Source organism: Hyla sarda, chromosome 4, assembly GCF_029499605.1.
Source record: "Hyla sarda isolate aHylSar1 chromosome 4, aHylSar1.hap1, whole genome shotgun sequence".
Taxonomy (NCBI): Eukaryota; Metazoa; Chordata; class Amphibia; order Anura; family Hylidae; genus Hyla; species Hyla sarda.
Window position 1 is genome coordinate 29,342,191 of NC_079192.1, and position 22,802 is coordinate 29,364,992.

The window sequence follows — 22,802 nt, forward strand, 5'->3', positions numbered from 1 at the left end:
CTGTAACACACTGGACAGGTTTGATACTCCAGATCAGCAGTTGGTATCACACATGATAGAATTAGATACATCAGAATAGAAGAATGTAGCACACAGGTTAGTCTTAGATACTCCAGATCAACAGTCAGTATCACACATGGTAGGCTTAGATAGTCCAGAACAGAAGGCAGTTACACATAGGACAATCTTAGATGCTCCAGATCAGTAGACAGTATCATACATGATAGGCTTAGATACACCAAAACAGAAGACAGTTACTCACATGACAAGCTTAGATATTGCAGATCAGCAGCCAGCATCACACAAGATAGGCTTAGATACACCAGACAAAAAGACTGACATACTGGGCAAGTTATGTACTCTAGATCAGCAGACAGTATCACACATAATAGGCTTAGATACGCAGAATCAGAAGACTGTAACACAGAGAACAGTCTTAGATCCACCAGATCAGCAGTCAGAATCTCACATGATAGACTTAAATACACCAGGACAAGCTGAGATAATAATACACAGGACAAGCTTAGATACTACAAATCAGCAGATAGTATCCCAGATTATAGGCTTAGATACACCAGATCAGTAGACAGTAACACACAGGACAAGCGTAGCTGATCTAGATCGGCAGACAGTGTAACACAAATATAGGCTTAGAATAACCAGAACAGAAAGCAGTAACACACAGTACAAGCTTAGATACCCCAGATCAGCAGACAGTATCGCACGTGATAGGCAAAGATACACCAGATCACAAAACTATAACACACTAGACAGGTTAGATACTCCAAATCAGAAAAATGTAAGACACTAGACAGGTTAGATACTCCAGATTAGAAAAATGTAAGACACTAGACAGGTTAGATACTCCAGATCAGAAAACTGTAAGACACTAGACAGGTTAGATACTCCAGATCAGAAAACTGTAAGACACTAGACCGGTTAGATACTCCAGATCAGAAAACTGTAAGACACTAGACAGGTTAGATACTCCAGATCAGAAAACTGTAAGACACTAGACAGGTTAGATACTCCAGATCAGAAAAATGTAAGACACTAGACAGGTTAGATACTCCAGATCAGAAAACTGTAAGACACTAGACAGGTTAGATACTCCAGATCAGAAAACTGTAAGACACTAGACAGGTTAGATACTCCAGATTAGAAAACTGTAAGACACTAGACAGGTTAGATACTCCAGATCAGAAAACTGTAAGACACTAGACAGGTTAGATACTCCAGATCAGAAAACTGTAAGACACTAGACAGGTTAGATACTCCAGATCAGAAAACTGTAAGACACTAGACAGGTTAGATACTCCATTTCAGAAAAATGTAAGACACTAGACAGGTTAGATACTCCAGATCAGAAAACTGCAAGACACTAGACCGGTTAGATACTCCAGATCAGAAAACTGTAAGACACTAGACCGGTTAGATACTCCAGATCAGAAAAATGTAAGACACTAGACAGGTTAGATACTCCAGATCAGAAAACTGTAAGACACTAGACAGGTTAGATACTCCAGATCAGAAAACTGTAAGACACTAGACAGGTTAGATACTCCAGATCAGAAAAATGTAAGACACTAGACAGGTTAGATACTCCAGATCAGAAAACTGTAAGACACTAGACAGGTTAGATACTCCAGATCAGAAAACTGTAAGACACTAGACAGGTTAGATACTCCAGATTAGAAAACTGTAAGACACTAGACAGGTTAGATACTCCAGATCAGAAAACTGTAAGACACTAGACCGGTTAGATACTCCAGATCAGAAAACTCTAAGACACTAGACAGGTTAGATACTCCAGATCAGAAAACTGTAAGACACTAGACAGGTTAGATACTCCAGATCAGAAAACTGTAAGACACTAGACAGGTTAGATACTCCAGATCAGAAAACTGTAAGACACTAGACAGGTTAGATACTCAAGGTAAGCAGCCAGACCATATCACACATGACATGATAGGCTTAGATACACCAGATCAGAAAACTATAACACACTGGGCAGGATAGATACACCAGATCATAAAACTGTAACACAATATACAGGTTAGATACTCAAGTTCAGCAGACAGTATCTCACATGACATGATAGGCTTAGATACACCAGATCAGAAAACTGTAACACAATGGACAGGTTAGATACACCAGATCCAAAAACTGTAACACAATATACAGGTTAGATACTCAAGTTCAGCAGACAGTATCTCACATGACAAGATAGGCTTAGATACACCAGATCATAAAACTGTAACACAATGGACAGGTTAGATACACCAGATCTGAAAAGGGAAAACTGTAACATAATATACAGGTTAGAAACTCAAGTTCAGCAGACAGTATCTTACATGACATGATAGGCTTAGATTCACCAGATCAGAAAAAACTGTAACACATTGGACAGGTTAGACACTTCAGATCAGCAGACAGTATCACACATGATAGGCTTAGATACAATATCACACGAGATAGGCTTACGGCACACTGTCCCGAGATATTATTATTATAATAATCCAACTAGTGACAAAATCTCCAAAGAATTTATTCTCCCTACGTTCTGTGCGGAACATATTCTAGGATCTCAGATTTCCTTCGAAAAAAACATCCGCTTCCTTTGAAATCAGCCAAAATGCGTGTGTGTCCAAGTCAGAGTGTGAGCCCCATTAGAGACGTGAAACGAGTATTCACTAGTCAGTGCCAAAAAATACAGTTGAGGGGGGTTGGGGTGTGCAGCGCCTTGTGCTTTTCTAAACTATTGCCTATGATCTGACTAAAATGTGTCGGTATCACACGTGATGAGCTTAGATACAATAGCTCGGTAGCATTTAATATTGGGAGGTATAGTTCTGTGCAGCGTCGTGGCTTGTGTACAACTTCATTCAGGATTTACAGCTTAGTATCACAGATACGGGAAGGAAATAAAATGTAGGGATAGGCCTCTCATTGTGGGTGCAAAGTCCTGAAATCTTACATTAGAACGTGCCCAATTTCCTTATTCACCTCCACTACAAAACCAAGGAAAACCACATTATAGTGCAGCGTTTGCCAACCAGTGTGCCTCCAGTCGTTGCAAAACTACAACTCCCAGCATGCCCGGACAGCCGTAGGCTGTCCGGGCATGCTGGGAGTTGTAGTTTTGCAACGGCTGGAAGCACACTGGTTGGGAAACGCCACACTATGGGGTGGTGTTGCTCATTGACTTTTAACATGGAGTAACATTCACGGTCAGATAGACTTCCATTCCTAACCACGTTCCCTGTCCTCAAAGGTCACAAATACTCGTGTTCCCCAAGGGTAAAGTTATTTATGGGATAAAATTGACAAAAAAAAATAAAAAATACAATTTCACTACTTTTTGTTTCTACACAAAGCGCTTTACGGTTAAAATGACACATTGACGTTATTCTGTAGGTCCATACGATTATAATGATACCCTATTTATGTAGGTTTTGTTTTGTTTTAGTTTTTTACTACTTTTTAAAAGATGATGGGGGGAGATTTATCAAAACCTGCCCAGAGGAAAAGTTGCCGAGTTGCCCATAGCAACCAATCAGATCGCTGCTTTCATTTTTAAAAATGCCTCTGAGAAAATGAAAGCAGCGATCTGATTGGTTGCTATGGGCAACTCAGCAACTTTTCCTTTAGACAGGTTTTAATAAATCTCCCCCGTTTGGGTATTAATGATAGGGTCCTGTTATATATACATTATTTGGGTATAATAGGGTCCTGTTATATATACATTATTTGGGTATAATATGGTCCTGTTATATATACATTATTTGGGTATAATAGGGTCCTGTTATATATACATTATTTGGGTATAATATGGTCCTGTTATATATACATTATTTGGGTATAATATGGTCCTGTTATATATACATTATTTGGGTATAATATGGTCCTGTTATATATACATTATTTGGGTATAATATGGTCCTGTTATATATACATTATTTGGGTATAATATGGTCCTGTTATTTATACATTATTTGGGTATAATATGGTCCTGTTATATATACATTATTTGGGTATAATAGGGTCCTGTTATATATACATTATTTGGGTATAATATGGTCCTGTTATATATACATTATTTGGGTATAATAGGGTCCTGTTATATATACATTATTTGGGTATAATATGGTCCTGTTATATATACATTATTTGGGTATAATATGGTCCTGTTATTTATACATTATTTGGGTATAATATGGTCCTGTTATATATACATTATTTGGGTATAATAGGGTCCTGTTATATATACATTATTTGGGTATAATATGGTCCTGTTATATATACATTATTTGGGTATAATAGGGTCCTGTTATATATACATTATTTGGGTATAATATGGTCCTGTTATATATACATTATTTGGGTATAATATGGTCCTGTTATATATACATTATTTGGGTATAATATGGTCCTGTTATTTATACATTATTTGGGTATAATATGGTCCTGTTATATATACATTATTTGGGTATAATAGGGTCCTGTTATATATACATTATTTGGGTATAATATGGTCCTGTTATATGAACACTATGGGGGAGATTTATCAAAACCTGTCCAGAGGAAAAGTTGCTGAGTTGCCGATAGCAACCAATCAGATCGCTACTTTCATTTTTAAAAAGGCCTCTGAGAAATGAAAGAAGCGATCTGATTGGTTGCTATGGGCAACTCAGCAACTGTTCCTCTGGACAGGTTTTGATAAATCTCCCCCTATAACTTTTTGTAAGAAAATCCGTATGCTTAAAATTGTCCTCTTCTGACCCCTATATTTTTGTTATTTTTCTGTATACGGGAATGTTTGATGGCTCATTTTTTGCAGTGTGATCTGTAGTTTTTATCGATACCATTTTTGTTTTAATGGGGCTTTTTTTAATAATAATTTAATAATTTTTTTCTGAAATATGATGTGCCCAAAAATCAGCAATTCTGGACTTTGTTTTATTTTTACATTTACGCTATTAACGGTGCGGCTTTATGAACGCTATATTCTAACATTTCCGCATGCGGCGATACCACATATGTTTAATTTTGTTTATATGATTTTCTTTGAAAAATGGAAGAAAGGGGGGGGGGGGGTCATTCAGACTTTTATTAGGGAAAGGGGCTTATTCTCATTTGTTAACACTTTCAAATTTTGTTTTACTATTTCTTAGTCCCCATAGAGGACTATTACATGTAATCATTCCATTGCATACACTGTTCAATGCTATGCAATAGCAAAGTATTTATCAGTGTTATTGGTACTCTGCTTCTCTAGCCTGCAGAAGCAAGACTGGAAAAAAAAAGAAAAGATTGGACGGCTTGGAGGCAGGTAGGGACCCTCCAGCATGGAGACTGATCAGGACCCTGCAACCGCGTCGCTGGGGTCCTGATCAGTCCCACCAAAGGCCCTGCAACTGCATTATAACCACTTTAGGTTCTGCAATCCACTTTGCAGCATCTGAAGGGTTAATACCAGGCAATGCTGAGTTCGCTGATGCCCAGCATTAGCAATTAGACTTACCGGGTATGAAGCATGTTCAGCTTGTCAGTGCGCTTCATACTTCCACCCCAACCAGGGCGTACCTGTATGGCCAGCGTCATCTAGGGGTTAAAGGAGTACTCCAGTATTGAAAAACTTAAAGGGGTACTCCGGTGGAGAACTTTGTTTTTTTTAAATCAACTGGTGCCAGAAAGTCAAACAGATTTGTAAATAACTTCTATTAAAAAACCTTAATCCTTCCAGTACTTATTAGCTGCTGAATACTAAAGCGGAAATTCTTTTCTTTTTGAAACACAGAGCTCTCTGCTGACATCACGAGCACAGTGCTCTCTGCTGACATCTCTGTCCATTTTAGGAACTGTCCAGAGCAGCATATGTTTGCTATGGGGATTTTCTCCAACTCTGGACAGTTCCTAAAATGGGGGCGTGTTAGCTGCCGCTTCAACAACACGCCCCCTTCCCGCTGACTGCCGGGGCCGCGTATGGGAGATCGCGGGGGGGGGGGGGGGGGGGTCCCTGTGATCGGACCCCCCGCGATCTGAAACTCATCCCCCTATCCTTAGGATAGGGGATACGTTTTTCAATACTGCAGTACTCCTTTAAAATCTAAGCTGTTTATGCAAAACATTGGAGAGAAGAAAAATAACTTGATAAAATAACGCTAAATTCCCCCGAATATATCTATTTAAATAAATAAATATGTGATTTTAGGTTGCATTCACATCAGTACCACACATACGCCTGACCTCAAACCTATGTACCAAAACAAGACCGATTCGGCTGAGTGTTGCATACATTGTTATGGTATACTTTGGGTACGATTGTATACATTTGCATACGTTTTTATCGTATACTTTTTGTTTTTGTAACTAAGGGCTGTAACTAAGCAGTATGAAACTAAGCAGTATGAAAAGAGATATCTTTGAATAGTCCCTAAATGTGCAAACATTTTAAATGTACAGTATACTTTTTATTCTTTTTGTAGCTATGAAAAACTGTAGAACCATTAAAGATTTTACGTTTTAAACATATCCACACACAAAAGCCTACACCCCACCATACGCCACTAATACACATATATGGGGGGGAAAAACATATACGTTCATATACGTTTTTTGTGGTACAGAAAAACGTAGGATGCAGAACTTTTTTTTTACCACAAAACAATTGGAGCCAAGCATACCGAGGACAAAATGTAGCCAGAAGTGACATAATGGAAGTCTATGGGTACATCACAGCGTACCCATAAACTTCGTCCGCCCAGAAATACAGAGAACACTGTGCTGCTCCAACTGCTGCAAAGCTACAATCCATGCTGAGACTTGTAGTTCTGCATTCTGTTTGGGAGACATGATTTGACCATCTATTATGGCCTCTACTGGGGAATACCAAGGTTTTGATCTGTGATGGCTTTTTGCCAACTAAACAGGCTTTGCACATGAGGGATTAAAATAAAATCTTGCAGCATTTTTTCACAAAATTTCCACTGCTACTTTTTTTTTTTTTATCTTTCTATCTATTTATTTTGTACGTTCTGTTTGTTCTAATGAACATGAGTGAGGTGTAGGCAGCGCAGTGACTTCCTGCGCTTTCGTGTGGTTATTAACCACTTGCTGTCCGCTCTCATGTGACCTCAGTATGAGCTCAAACTAAGAGATTCTTTATATGTGATATTTGAGTTATTATCCAATAGTAATTTCCTGCTGATCTGAGCTGGTCCACCTGTAGTCCCATGCTAAAGACTGTTACTCCCATCATGCTTCATGTTCCTTTGTAGGAGCTGTTTCCCATGCTTACTGGCACCCCATAATGACTAATGTAACACAGCGGGGCAAAGGAACTGCAAAAAAGTTGAGTATCTTAATCATCATCAACTACTACAGTAGTATTATATGTACTATAAAACTGCTCCCTAATTACAAGAATATAACTACTATAATACTGCCTCCTATATACAAGAATATAACTACTATAATACTGCTCCTATATATACAAGAATATAACTACTATAATACTGCTCCTATGTACAAGAATATAACTACTATAATACTGCCTCCTATATACAAGAATATAACTACTATAATACTGCTTCCTATATACAAGAATATAACTACTATAATACTGCCTCCTATATACAAGAATATAACTACTATAATACTGCCTCCTATATACAAGAATATAACTACTATAATACTGCTCCTATATACAAGAATATAACTACTATAATACTGTCTTCTATATACAAGAATATAACTACTATAAAACTGCTCCCTAATTACAAGAATATAACTACTATAATACTGCCTCCTATATACAAGAATATAACTACTATAATACTGCTCCTATATACAAGAATATAACTACTATAATACTGCTCCTATATACAAGAATATAACTACTATAATACTGCCTCCTGTATACAAGAATATAACTACTGTTACGCCGAGCGCTCCGGGTTCCCGCTCCTCCCCGGAGCGCTCGCTTCACCTCCTCCGCTGCAGCGCCCCGGTCACGTCCTCTGACCCGGGGCGCTGCGATCCTGCTGCTAGCCGGGATGCGATTCGCGATGCGGGTAGCGCCCGCTCGCGATGCGCACCCCGGCTCTCCTACCTGACTCGCTCCCCGTCTGTTCTGTCCCGGCGCGCGCGGCCCCGCTCCCTAGGGCGCGCGCGCGCCGGGTCTCTGCGATTTAAAGGGCCACTGCGCCGCTGATTGGCGCAGTGGTTCCAATTAGAGTTATCACCTGTGCACTCCCTATATTACCTCACTTCCCTTGCACTCCCTTGCCGGATCTTGTTGCCTTAGTGCCAGTGAAAGCGTTCCCTGTGTGTCCCTTGCCAGTGTTTCCAGACCTTCTGCCGTTGCCCCTGACTACGATCCTTGCTGCCTGCCCCGACCTTCTGCTACGTCCGACCTTGCTTCTGCCTACTCCCTTGTACCGCGCCTATCTTCAGCAGCCAGAGAGGTGAGCCGTTGCTAGTGGATACGACCTGGTCACTACCGCCGCAGCAAGACCATCCCGCTTTGCGGCGGGCTCTGGTGAAAACCAGTAGTGGCTTAGAACCGGTCCACTAGCACGGTCCACGCCAATCCCTCTCTGGCACAGAGGGTCCACTACCTGCCAGCCGGCATCGTGACAGTAGATCCGGCCATGGATCCCGCTGAAGTTCCTCTGCCAGTTGTCGCTGACCTCACCACGGTGGTCGCCCAGCAGTCACAACAGATTGCGCAACAAGGCCAACAGCTGTCTCAACTGACCGTTATGCTACAACAGTTGCTACCACAGCTTCAGCAGTCATCTCCTCCGCCAGCTCCTGCACCTCCTCCGCAGCGAGTGGCCGCTCCTGGGATACGCTTATCCTTGCCGGATAAGTTTGATGGGGACTCTAAGTTTTGCCGTGGCTTCCTTTCCCAATGTTCCCTGCATCTGGAGATGATGTCGGACCTGTTTCCCACTGAAAGGTCTAAGGTGGCTTTCGTAGTCAGTCTTCTGTCCGGAAAAGCCCTGTCATGGGCCACACCGCTCTGGGACCGCAATGACCCCGTCACTGCCTCAGTACACTCCTTCTTCTCGGAAATCCGAAGTGTCTTTGAGGAACCTGCCCGAGCCTCTTCTGCTGAGACTGCCCTGTTGAACCTGGTCCAGGGTAATTCTTCCGTTGGCGAGTATGCCGTACAATTCCGTACACTTGCTTCAGAATTGTCCTGGAATAATGAGGCCCTCTGCGCGACCTTCAAAAAAGGCCTATCCAGCAACATTAAAGATGTTCTGGCCGCACGAGAAATTCCTGCTAATCTACATGAACTTATTCACCTAGCCACTCGCATTGACATGCGTTTTTCTGAAAGGCGTCAGGAACTCCGCCAAGATATGGACTCTGTTCGCACGAGGCGTTTCGTCTCCTCGGCTCCTCTCTCCTCTGGTCCCCTGCAATCTGTTCCTGTGCCTCCCGCCGTGGAGGCTATGCAGGTCGACCGGTCTCGCCTGACACCTCAAGAGAGGACACGACGCCGTATGGAGAACCTCTGCCTGTACTGTGCTAGTACCGAACACTTCCTGAGGGATTGTCCTATCCGTCCTCCCCGCCTGGAAAGACGTACGCTGACTCCGCACAAAGGTGTGACAGTCCTTGATGTCTACTCTGCTTCTCCACGTCTTACTGTGCCTGTGCGGATGTCTGCTTCTGCCTTCTCCTTCTCTACAGTGGCCTTCTTGGACTCTGGTTCTGCAGGAAATTTTATTTTGGCCTCTCTCGTCAACAGGTTCAACATCCCAGTGACCAGTCTCGCCAGACCCCTCTACATCAATTGTGTAAATAATGAAAGATTGGACTGTACCATACGTTTCCGCACGGAGCCCCTTCTTATGAGCATCGGATCTCATCATGAGAGGATTGAACTTTTGGTCCTCCCCAATTGCACCTCGGAGATTCTCCTTGGACTTCCCTGGCTTCAACTTCATTCCCCAACCCTGGATTGGTCCACTGGGGAGATCAAGAGTTGGGGGTCCTCTTGTTCCAAGAACTGTCTAAAACCGCTTCCCAGTAACCCTTGCCGTAACTCTGTGGTTCCTCCAGTAACCGGTCTCCCCAAGGCCTATATGGACTTCGCGGATGTTTTCTGCAGAAAACAAGCTGAGACTCTACCTCCTCACAGGCCTTATGATTGCCCTATCGACCTCCTCCCGGGTACTACTCCACCCCGGGGCAGAATTTATCCTCTCTCTGCCCCAGAGACTCTTGCCATGTCCGAATACGTCCAGGAGAATCTAAAAAGGGGCTTTATCCGTAAATCCTCCTCTCCTGCCGGAGCCGGATTTTTCTTTGTCTCCAAAAAAGATGGCTCCCTACGTCCTTGCATTGACTACCGCGGTCTTAATAAAATCACGGTTAAGAACCGCTACCCCTTACCCCTCATCTCTGAACTCTTTGATCGCCTCCAAGGTGCCCACATCTTCACTAAATTGGACTTAAGAGGCGCCTATAACCTCATCCGCATCAGAGAGGGGGACGAGTGGAAAACGGCATTTAACACCAGAGATGGACACTTTGAGTATCTGGTCATGCCCTTTGGACTGTGCAATGCCCCTGCCGTCTTCCAAGACTTTGTCAATGAAATTTTTCGTGATCTATTATACTCCTGTGTTGTGGTATATCTGGACGATATCCTAATTTTTTCTGCCAATCTAGAGGAACACCGCCGGCATGTCCGTATGGTTCTTCAGAGACTTCGTGACAACCAACTCTATGCCAAAATTGAGAAATGTCTGTTTGAATGCCAATCTCTTCCTTTTCTAGGATATTTGGTCTCTGGCCAGGGACTACAGATGGATCCAGACAAACTCTCTGCCGTCTTAAATTGGCCACGCCCCTCCGGACTCCGTGCTATCCAACGCTTTTTGGGGTTCGCCAATTATTACAGGCAATTTATTCCACATTTTTCTACCATTGTGGCTCCTATCGTGGCTTTAACCAAGAAAAATGCTGATCCCAAGTCCTGGCCTCCTCAAGCAGAAGACTCCTTTAAACAACTCAAGTCTGCCTTTTCTTCGGCTCCCGTGCTCTCCAGACCTGACCCTTCCAAACCCTTCCTATTGGAGGTTGATGCCTCCTCAGTAGGAGCTGGAGCTGTTCTTCTACAAAAAAATCCTTCCGGGCATGCTGTCACTTGTGGTTTTTTCTCTAGGACCTTCTCTCCAGCGGAGAGGAACTACTCCATCGGGGATCGAGAACTTCTAGCCATTAAATTAGCACTTGAGGAATGGAGGCATCTGCTGGAGGGATCAAGATTTCCTGTTATTATCTACACCGACCACAAGAACCTCTCCTACCTCCAGTCGGCCCAACGGCTGAATCCTCGCCAGGCCCGGTGGTCTCTGTTCTTTGCCCGATTTAATTTTGAGATTCACTTTCGTCCTGCCGATAAGAACATTAGAGCCGATGCTCTCTCTCGTTCCTCGGATGCCTCAGAAGTTGATCTCCCTCCGCAACACATCATTCCACCTGACTGCCTGATCTCCACTTCTCCTGCCTCCATCAGACAGACTCCTCCAGGAAAGACCTTTGTTTCTCCACGCCAACGCCTCGGAATCCTCAAATGGGGTCACTCCTCCCATCTCGCAGGTCATGCGGGCATCAAGAAATCTGTGCAACTCATCTCCCGCTTCTATTGGTGGCCAACTCTGGAGACGGATGTTGGGGACTTTGTGCGAGCCTGCACTATCTGTGCCCGGGATAAGACTCCTCGCCAGAAGCCCGCTGGTTTTCTTCATCCTCTGCCTGTCCCCGAACAGCCTTGGTCTCTGATTGGTATGGATTTTATTACTGATTTACCCCCTTCCCGTGGCAACACCGTTATTTGGGTGGTCGTTGATCGATTCTCCAAAATGGCACATTTCATTCCTCTTCCTGGTCTTCCTTCTGCGCCTCAGTTGGCTAAACAATTTTTTGTACACATTTTTCGTCTTCACGGGTTGCCTACGCAGATTGTCTCGGATAGAGGGGTCCAATTCGTGTCTAAATTCTGGAGAGCTCTCTGTAAACAACTCAAGATTAAATTAAATTTTTCCTCTGCATATCATCCCCAGTCCAATGGACAAGTAGAAAGAATTAACCAGATCCTGGGTGATTATTTGCGACATTTTGTTTCCTCCCGCCAGGATGACTGGGCAGATCTCCTTCCATGGGCCGAATTCTCGTATAACTTCAGGGTCTCTGAATCTTCCTCCAAATCCCCATTTTTCGTGGTGTACGGCCGTCACCCTCTTCCCCCCCTCCCTACCCCCTTGCCCTCTGGTCTGCCCGCTGTGGATGAAATTTCTCGTGACCTTTCCATTATATGGAGAGAGACCCAAAATTCTCTCTTACAGGCTTCTTCACGCATGAAGAGGTTCGCGGATAAGAAAAGAAGAGCTCCCCCCGTTTTTTCCCCTGGAGACAAGGTATGGCTCTCCGCTAAATATGTCCGCTTCCGTGTCCCTAGCTACAAGTTGGGACCACGCTATCTTGGTCCTTTCAAAATTCTGTGTCAAATTAATCCTGTCTCTTATAAACTTCTTCTTCCTCCTTCTCTTCGTATCCCTAATGCCTTTCACGTCTCTCTTCTCAAACCACTCATCCTCAACCGTTTTTCTCCCAAATCTGTTCCTCCCACTCCTGTTTCCGGCTCCTCGGACGTCTTCTCGGTCAAGGAGATTTTGGCTGCCAAAAAGGTCAGAGGAAAAAATTTTTTTTTAGTAGACTGGGAGGGTTGTGGTCCTGAAGAGAGATCCTGGGAACCTGAGGACAACATCCTTGACAAAAGTCTGCTCCTCAGGTTCTCAGGCTCCAAGAAGAGGGGGAGACCCAAGGGGGGGGGTACTGTTACGCCGAGCGCTCCGGGTTCCCGCTCCTCCCCGGAGCGCTCGCTTCACCTCCTCCGCTGCAGCGCCCCGGTCACGTCCTCTGACCCGGGGCGCTGCGATCCTGCTGCTAGCCGGGATGCGATTCGCGATGCGGGTAGCGCCCGCTCGCGATGCGCACCCCGGCTCTCCTACCTGACTCGCTCCCCGTCTGTTCTGTCCCGGCGCGCGCGGCCCCGCTCCCTAGGGCGCGCGCGCGCCGGGTCTCTGCGATTTAAAGGGCCACTGCGCCGCTGATTGGCGCAGTGGTTCCAATTAGAGTTATCACCTGTGCACTCCCTATATTACCTCACTTCCCTTGCACTCCCTTGCCGGATCTTGTTGCCTTAGTGCCAGTGAAAGCGTTCCCTGTGTGTCCCTTGCCAGTGTTTCCAGACCTTCTGCCGTTGCCCCTGACTACGATCCTTGCTGCCTGCCCCGACCTTCTGCTACGTCCGACCTTGCTTCTGCCTACTCCCTTGTACCGCGCCTATCTTCAGCAGCCAGAGAGGTGAGCCGTTGCTAGTGGATACGACCTGGTCACTACCGCCGCAGCAAGACCATCCCGCTTTGCGGCGGGCTCTGGTGAAAACCAGTAGTGGCTTAGAACCGGTCCACTAGCACGGTCCACGCCAATCCCTCTCTGGCACAGAGGGTCCACTACCTGCCAGCCGGCATCGTGACAACTACTATAATACTGCTCCTATATACAAGAATATAACTACTATAATACTGCTCCTATATACAAGAATATGAATACTATAATACTGCTCCTATGTACAAGACTATAACTACTATAATACTGCCCTATATACAAGAATATAACTACTATAATACTGCCTCCTATATACAAGAATGTAACTACTATAATACTGCTCCTATATACAAGAATATAACTACTATAATACTGCTCTTATATACAAGAATATAACTACTATAAAACTGCTCCCTAATTACAAGAATATAACAACTATAATACTGCCTCCTATATACAAGAATATAACTACTATAATACTGCTCCTATATACAAGAATATAACTACTATAATACTGCTCCTATATACAAGAATATAACTACTATAATACTGCCTCCTATATACAAGAATATAACTACTATAATACTGCTCCTATATACAAGAATATAACTACTATAATACTGCTCCTATATACAAGAATATAACTACTATAATACTGCTCCTATATACAAGAATATAACTACTATAATACTGCCCCTATATACAAGAATATAACTACTATAATACCGCCCCTATATACAAGAATATAACTACTTTAATACTGCCCCTATATACAAGAATATAACTACTATAATACTGCCCCTATATACAAGAATATAACTACTATAATACTGCCCCTATATACAAGAATATAACTACTATAATACTGCCCCTATATACAAGAATATAACTACTATAATACTGCTCCTATATACAAGAATATAACTACTATAATACTGCCTCTTATGTACAAGAATATAACTACTATAATACTGCTCCCTATATACAAGAATATAACTACTATAATACTGGCTCCTATATACAAGAATATATCTATTATAATACTGCTCCTATATACAAGAATATAAGTACTATAATACTGCCTCCTATATACAAGAATATAACTACTATAATACTGCTCCTATATACAAGAATATAACTACTATAATACTGCTCCTATATACAAGAATATAACTACTATAATACTGCTCCTATATACAAGAATATAACTACTATAATACTGCTCCTATATACAAGAATATAACTACTATAATACTGCTCCTATATACAAGAATATAACTACTATAATACTGCTCCTATATACAAGAATATAACTTCTATAATACTGCCTCCTATATACAAGAATATAACTACTATAATACTGCCTCCTATATACAAGAATATAACTACTATAATACTGCCTCCTATATACAAGAATATAACTACTATAATACTGTCTCCTATATACAAGAATATAACTACTATAATACTGTCTCCTATATACAAGAATATAATTACTATAATACTGCTCCTATATACAAGAATATAACTACTATAATACTGCCTCCTATATACAAGAATATAACTACTATAATACTGCCCCTATATACAAGAATATAACTACTATAATACTGCTCCTATATACAAGAATATAACTACTATAATACTGCTCCTATGTACAATAATAGAACTACTATAATACTGCTCCTATATACAAGAATATAACTACTATAATACTGCTCCTATATACAAGAATATAACTACTATAATACTGCTCCTATATACAAGAATATAACTACTATAATACTGCTCCTATATATACAAGAATATAACTACTATAATACTGCTCCCTATATACTACCGGTATTTCCCATGTACTCATGTAGTTACACAATGGTGGTTGTAGTAGGTCTATATTCCTCTTCTATGCACATCTTTACTGTTGTAAGGGGAGATCCCACCAGGAGAAAGCTTATCTGTACAGGTTGGAGTTTCGGATTTGTCATTGCCCTTCGTATTCACTCTGATGTAATGTATTTTGCGGGAAAGAGAAAAGATAAAAGCGAGAATGACACATGATAAGAACCTGGTGAAGAGGAAACCACCTAAAACAAAAAGGAGGGGGTTAGAGACTAGCAGTCAGAAATATGAAGGATTTTCGAGATCGTATTCAGGAACTAGAAATAATAATGGATAAACTTCCTGCAAGAACGCACATTCAGAATTTCCCAGCATTTGGGCAATGTTCACACTATGTATTTTTGTCCAGTTTTGAGGCCGTATGACAGCATTTTTACTCTTTTTTATTTTATTTTTCTCTAAGGGGATCTCTGCTTTTTAAGTCTTTATCCACTATCTAAGGGATAGAGGATTGGTGTTTGATCATGGGGGGGGGTCCAGCCGCTGGGAACCCCTACTCAGCGCCTCGGCTCTTAACATGCACAGAGGGGGGTTGGCATGTGCCTTCCATGCATCTTTTTGGGAGAGCCCGGGGTCTAAATACTTTTGCCATTGTATGGCTATGTTATTTGTGCACTGTATGGCACCATTCCAGGCTGTATGATAGGAAGTAGAGATGAGCGAACTTACAGTAAATTCGATTCGTCACGAACTTCTCGGCTCGGCAGTTGATGTCTTTTCCTGCATAAATTAGTTCAGCTTTCCGGTGCTCCGGTGGGCTGGAAAAGGTGGATACAGTCCTAGGAGACTCTTTCCTAGGAATGTATCCACCTTTTCCAGCCCACCAGAGCACCTGAAAGCTGAACTAATTTATGCAGGATAAGTCATCAACTGCCGAGCCGAGAAGTTTGTGACGAATCGAATTTACTGTAAGTTCGCTCATCTCTAATAGGAAGGCCCACTGAGGCAATTGCTTCACCATCTAGGAGTGTGCACCATCCTGCCCTCTGCTAATTTAGACATTTTTACAGCACTATCTGGCGAGTATGTATTACCTAAAAAAGATTTGGTAACCCAGGGCCTGATTATTTATTCAGGCACTGTACGGCTCAGTTACTTGAGCACCATATGGTACTGTCCAATAAAGTTTTAAATAGGCGCTGTCAGATTCAAAAACTATGAAATCTATTAAATCTAATATAGTTAATAAAAATCTCCTTTTTATAGAAATCATGGCTTATAAAAAAAAAAAAAACACCACTAGGGGGTCCCCACACAATCCAGAATATAATCATGTCCGGCTGCAGCATCATCTTTGTCCCATCTGAAGCACAGGCAGGGACAAAGTCCAGGAAGGGAAGACGGGACTAGCACTCCTCTGTGCTCACTCCTGTCCTATCAAACTGCAGCATGAAAACAGAGCAGAGTGGGTTACAGAGCAGCCTGCAGTGATTGGATGAAGAGACCCAGCACAGCAGACTCAGGGAGGAAGTGAATTCATGGTGAGTTAGGGCGGGCTCAGTGCTTGCCTAGGACACACCCCTTCCTGAGCAGTGGATGTCAGAATGAGTGAGCAGCAGAACAGAGGGATTTGTGAGCTAAATACAGAAGCTGGACACTGCATGACCCAGTGAGTAACATATAGGAGCATTATTTTGACAGGTACACTATAAATAATGGCCCAAAGGGGCAATTTTCATCTATATTTATGACCTCTCCTATGTTGTGGTCCATCTTGGAGAAGAAAAGGTGGAGGCCAAGGAAAGGATTTTTCCAAGGAACCTTACTTTGGCCCAGAAATTTACCTCAGCATGTATGTGGTATGTGGGAGGAAATCCTAGTACCCAGAGGAAGCCACCTCTAGGAAGCCTAGTATATATATATATATATATATATACACTAGGGCTGGGCGATATACCGGTTCATACCAAAATTTTGGTGCTGCACGATATGAATTTTAATCCATACTGCAATACCGGTTTGGCCCCTCCCCCTTGGGAATGAATGAATCAGCCCAGTGCTGCCCTGTCCCCACATCGGGGAACTAATCCTATGTGACCTGCGAGCGCTGTTCTGCCCCCCCCCCCAATTAATTATTAGCACAGCGCTGCGCTGTCCCCATCAGGGTACTACTCACATGTCATCCGCAGGCGCTGCCCTCCTCGTCCTGTTTGTTGCGGCCGCCGGCGCTGATACTCTATACCAGTGGTCTCCAAGGAGACCACTGCTCTATACTGTGCCGTATCCCTATGCCCGGGCTGCAAAAAATAAACAAAATAAACTTTAACTCACCTCCCGTTGGTCCGGTACCGGCCTCACTTGTTTCCTGGGGACGGGAACGTCGGACAGCCGTCAGCCTATCACCGGCCGCAGCGATGTTCCGCCTCGGACGGTGATAGGCTGAGCCCACTGTCATGTAAAAAGCCGTCTTCTTACATGACAGTGGGCTCAGCCTATCACCGGCCGAGGCGGAACATCGCTGTGGCCTTGTGATAGCGCTTCGGCTCTGCCATAGAGTTGTATTGAGGGGGCGTGTCGGCCGCCGCCTCGTGCGGAGGTCGACACGCCCCCTTCCCGCGGGCTGTCGGGGCTCCGTACAGGAGATCGCAGGGGGCCCCAGCGGTCGGACCCCCCGCAATCTGCAACTTATCCCCTATCCTTAGGATAGGGGATAAGTTGCTCACCACTGAGTCACCACTGGACTACTCCTTTAATATGGGGGGGGGGGGCGCTAGGAAATACCGTTATATACCGCCAAAAGTTAAAAAATATATATATATATACACAATGGGGGAGATTCATCAAAATTTATCAAAACCTGTCCAGAGGAAAAGTTGGCCAGTTGCCCATAGCAACCAATCAGATCGCTTCTTTCATTTTGCAGAGGCCTTGTTAAAAATGAAAGAAGGAAGTTGATTGGTTGCTATGGGCAACTGGGCAACATTTCCTCTGGGCAGGTTTTGATAAATCTCCCCCAATGACTGTAGGTTGATTCTAGATTAGACACCAGAGATGATGTTATCTCATCTCGACTTCGTTCGGTAGTGCCCAAATGTCTGCCTCTCGTAAGCAGAGACCTGACTGTGTGTTGTTGCTTGTTTTTGAATGACTTGAAATGCTTTTTTTTATGCTTATATGATAACAGCGTATTTGGATTTTTTTTTTAGGGGACCCTGCAGATCTTTTCGGGAACCTTGGACCCACAGACATAGATTCAGACGAAGAAGAACTTTTTAGCGAATGGGCTGCCAATCCACGGCCCCACAACAGTGAAATCATGGACTATGGATCTCCTCAGACTTGGAGAGACCCCACTGGGAACAGACATGGAGCACCGGAGGACACCGTAAGGGCGGTGGAACGGCGAGGAAGAGAGGCAGCACTGGGCTTGTCCAACACCTGCTGCAAATGGGGATGTAGTAAAAGTCAGATTAGCTCCCTTTGCTGAGACTGGACATTGTTCCCTATCCTGGAACCCCTACTTCCCGGATTAGAGAGGGTCGGATCACACATGTGTACAGAGTGTATGATCAATGTACTGTTCTGAGCCCCTAGTGGGCTGTGTCCAATCACATATGTGACATATACCAGTGTGTTATTTATTTGTATATTATTCCACTATGTTTGGAAACTGTGAAAACCTATAAGCTATTTTACCATACAAATAATAATAAAAAAGAGCAATGCAGAAATGTTCTAGAAGCATCTGACTGTCTCTACCATTATAGAAAAAAAACACGGAAAAAAGGGACATAAATAAAAAAATAAATTAAAAAAAACACAGAAAAAAGGCCATTTACTGGTTACTGATACAAGGGCAGGTCAGACACCTATTCCCATTATGATGCAGATCAGCTACAATGCTATATAAAGGGAGGTCGCACAGGGGCAAAATACTGATGAACAACCACTCACACGTCTACTACTCATGAGGGGGGTAGCTGCTTAGTATTATAGTTGCACACAGATAAGGCAATATACAGGGTGCCAGTAACATGAGAGAGTGTAGTGCACCATGCTGGCTTACCATCTCTACCAAGTACAGTATTACTTATCCAAAATGATTATGGAACAAATTCCTAAGAGAGTACGAGTAGTTTGGTGGGCCACTAACTCTGTACAGATGGTAGCCTCCAGTTGTCTCCTGTTTGCAATTCCTGTGGACATCCTAGACCTAGTCATAGACCCTTATTCACTTAATGGAGGCCAAGATAGTCCTAGTTCTAGTCATAGACCCTCACACACTTGACAGAGGCCAAGATAGTCATAGTCCTAGCATAGACCTCATTCACTTGATGGAGGCCAAAGAGAGGCCTACTCATAAACCCTTATTCACTTGATGGAGGCCAAAAAGTCCTACTCATAGGCCCTCAGTCCCTTGATGGAGGCCAAGAGAGTCCTAGACCTAGTCATAGACCTTCACTTGAGAGAGGCCAAAAAAGTCCTAGACCTAGTCATAGACCCTCATTTACTTGATGGAGGCCAAGAGAGTCCTAGACCTAGTCATAGACCCTCATTTACTTGATGGAGGCCAAGAGAGTCCTAGACCTAGTCATAGACCCTCATTTACTTGATGGAGGCCAAGAGAGTCCTAGACCTAGTCATAGACCCTCATTTACTTGATGGAGGCCAAGAGAGTCCTAGACCTAGTCATAGACCCTCATTTACTTGATGGAGGCCAAGAGAGTCCTAGACCTAGTCATAGACCCTCATTTACTTGATGGAGGCCAAGAGAGTCCTAGACCTAGTCATAGACCCTCATTTACTTGATGGAGACCAAGAGAGTCCTAGACCTAGTCATAGACCCTCATTTACTTGATGGAGGCCAAGAGAGTCCTAGACCTAGACTCTTTACAATGTATACTACCAATGTCCTACAATGTATGCCACCAATGTCCTACTAAAGAGAACCCCCCCTTCCCGGATTAGAGAGGATCAGATCACACATGTGTACAGAGTGTATGATCAATGTACTGTTCTGAGCCCCTAGTGGGCTGTGTCCAATCACATATGTGTAATTTACCAGTGTGTTTCTTATTTGTATATTATTCCACTACATATGGAAACTGTGGAAAAACTATAAGATATTTATGATACAAATAATAATAAAAAAGAACAATGCAGAAGTGATGTAGAAGCATCTGACCGTCTATATCAAATGCTCCACCTCTTGAGGAAAGAAGGTTTCTACACCAGCACAGACGGGGGTTCTTTACTGTAAGAGCAGTAAGACTGTGGAATTCTCTGCCTGAAGAGGTGGTCATGGTGAACTCTGTAAAAGAGTTCAAAAAGGGGTCTGGATGGATTTATGGAGAATAATAACATTACAGGTTATGGACACTAGATTTATAGGGACAAAACGTTGATCCAGGGATTTATTCTGACTGCCATATTTGTAGTCGGGAAGGAATATTTACCTCTAGTATGAGGGTTTTTTGCCTTCCTCTGGATCAACTCAGTAGGGACTCATTAGGGTTATAGGTTGAACTTGATGGACTCTGGTCTTTTTTTCAACCTTATGAACTATGTTACTATGTTACTATGTTATCCAAAATTGTTACGGAATTAATTCCTAAGATAGTAGGAGTGGTTTGATGCCCCCCTAATTCTGTACAGCTGGTTGTCTTCTGTTTGTAATTCCTGGTGATGACTCTTCCAGACCTATGAGCTGTCGTGCGTGGCACTTACTCTCTGAGCCACTTATTTATCCTACAATTTAGCCAGTTATTTATCCTACAATTCCCAAACCTATTACTCAACTGCGTAAAGGCCTGTTTTATGATTTCCTGCTATATTCACTGTTTGCTGTGGTACATGTTAGGTGTATACAAGGGAAAACTCTGGCAATTGTGTCAAATATATCCATAGACCATAAATTATGAGAGGGGTGGAGTCACTTATGGGAGATACTGTATACATAATGTGAGGGGTGGACTCACTCATGGGAGATACTGTATATATAATGTGAGGGGTGGACTCACTTATGGGATATACTATATATATAATGTGAGGGGTGGAGTCACTTATGGGATATACTGTATATATAATGTGAGGGGTGGACTCTCTTATGGGAGATACTGTATACATAATGTGAGGGGTGGACTCACTTATGGGATATACTGTATATATAATGTGAGGGGTGGACTCACTTATGGGAGATACTGTATATATAATGTGAGGGGTGGAGTCACTTATGGGAGATACTGTATATATAATGTGAGGGGTGGACTCACTTATGGGAGATCCTGTATATGTAATGTGAGGGGTGGAGTCACTTATGGGATATACTGTATATATAATGTGAGGGGTGGACTCACTTATGGGAGATACTGTATATATAATGTGAGGGGTGGAGTCACTTATGGGAGATACTGTGTATATAATGTGAGGGGTGGACTCACTTATGGGAGATCCTGTATATGTAATGTGAGGGGTGGAGTCACTTATGGGATATACTGTATATATAATGTGAGGGGTGGACTCACTTATGGGATATACTGTATATATAATGTGAGGGGTGGACTCACTTATGGGAGATACTGTGTATATAATGTGAGGGGTGGACTCACTTATGGGAGATCCTGTATATGTAATGTGAGGGGTGGAGTCACTTATGGGAGATACTGTATATATAATGTGAGGGGTGGACTCACTTATGGGAGATACTGTATATAATGTGAGGGGTGGAGTCACTTATGGGATATACTGTATATATAATGTGAGGGGTGGAGTCACTTATGGGATATACTGTATATATAATGTGAGGGGTGGAGTCACTTATGGGAGATACTGTGTATAATGTGAGGGGTGGACTCACTTATGGGAGATACTGTATATATAATGTGAGGGGTGGACTCACTTATGGGATATACTGTATATATAATGTGAGGGGTGGAGTCACTTATGGGAGATCCTGTATATGTAATGTGAGGGGTGGACTCACTTATGGGAGATCCTGTATATGTAATGTGAGGGGTGGAGTCACTTATACGAGATCCTGTATATATAATGTGAGGGGTGGAGTCACTTATGGGAGATCCTGTATATGTAATGTGAGGGGTGGACTCACTTATGGGAGATACTGTATATATAATGTGAGGGGTGGAGTCACTTATACGAGATACTGTATATAATGTGAGGGGGTGGAGTCACTTATGGGATATACTGTATATATAATGTGAGGGGTGGACTCACTTATGGGAGATACTGTATATATCATGTGAGGGGTGGACTCACTTATGGGATATACTGTATATATAATGTGAGGGGTGGAGTCACTTATGGGAGATACTGTGTATATAATGTGAGGGGTGGACTCACTTATGGGATATACTGTATATATAATGTGAGGGGTGGAGTCACTTATGGGAGATACTGTGTATATAATGTGAGGGGTGGACTCACTTATGGGAGATCCTGTATATGTAATGTGAGGGGTGGAGTCACTTATGGGATATACTGTATATATAATGTGAGGGGTGGACTCACTTATGGGATATACTGTATAT

At 42.9% G+C, this 22,802-nt stretch overlaps 1 protein-coding gene across 1 annotated transcript in view; it reads left to right on the top strand.

Moving 5' to 3' along the window:
- RLN3 (relaxin 3) overlaps nt 1–19,010 on the top strand; it is a 21,149-nt gene extending 2,139 nt beyond the window's left edge. The window contains exon 2 of the mRNA XM_056570273.1: nt 18,462–19,010. Coding sequence (XP_056426248.1) covers nt 18,462–18,742 — 281 coding nt within the window. The 3' untranslated portion in view covers nt 18,743–19,010. The remainder of the gene's footprint in view (nt 1–18,461) is intronic.
- Nucleotides 19,011–22,802: the final 3,792 nt, after the last annotated feature.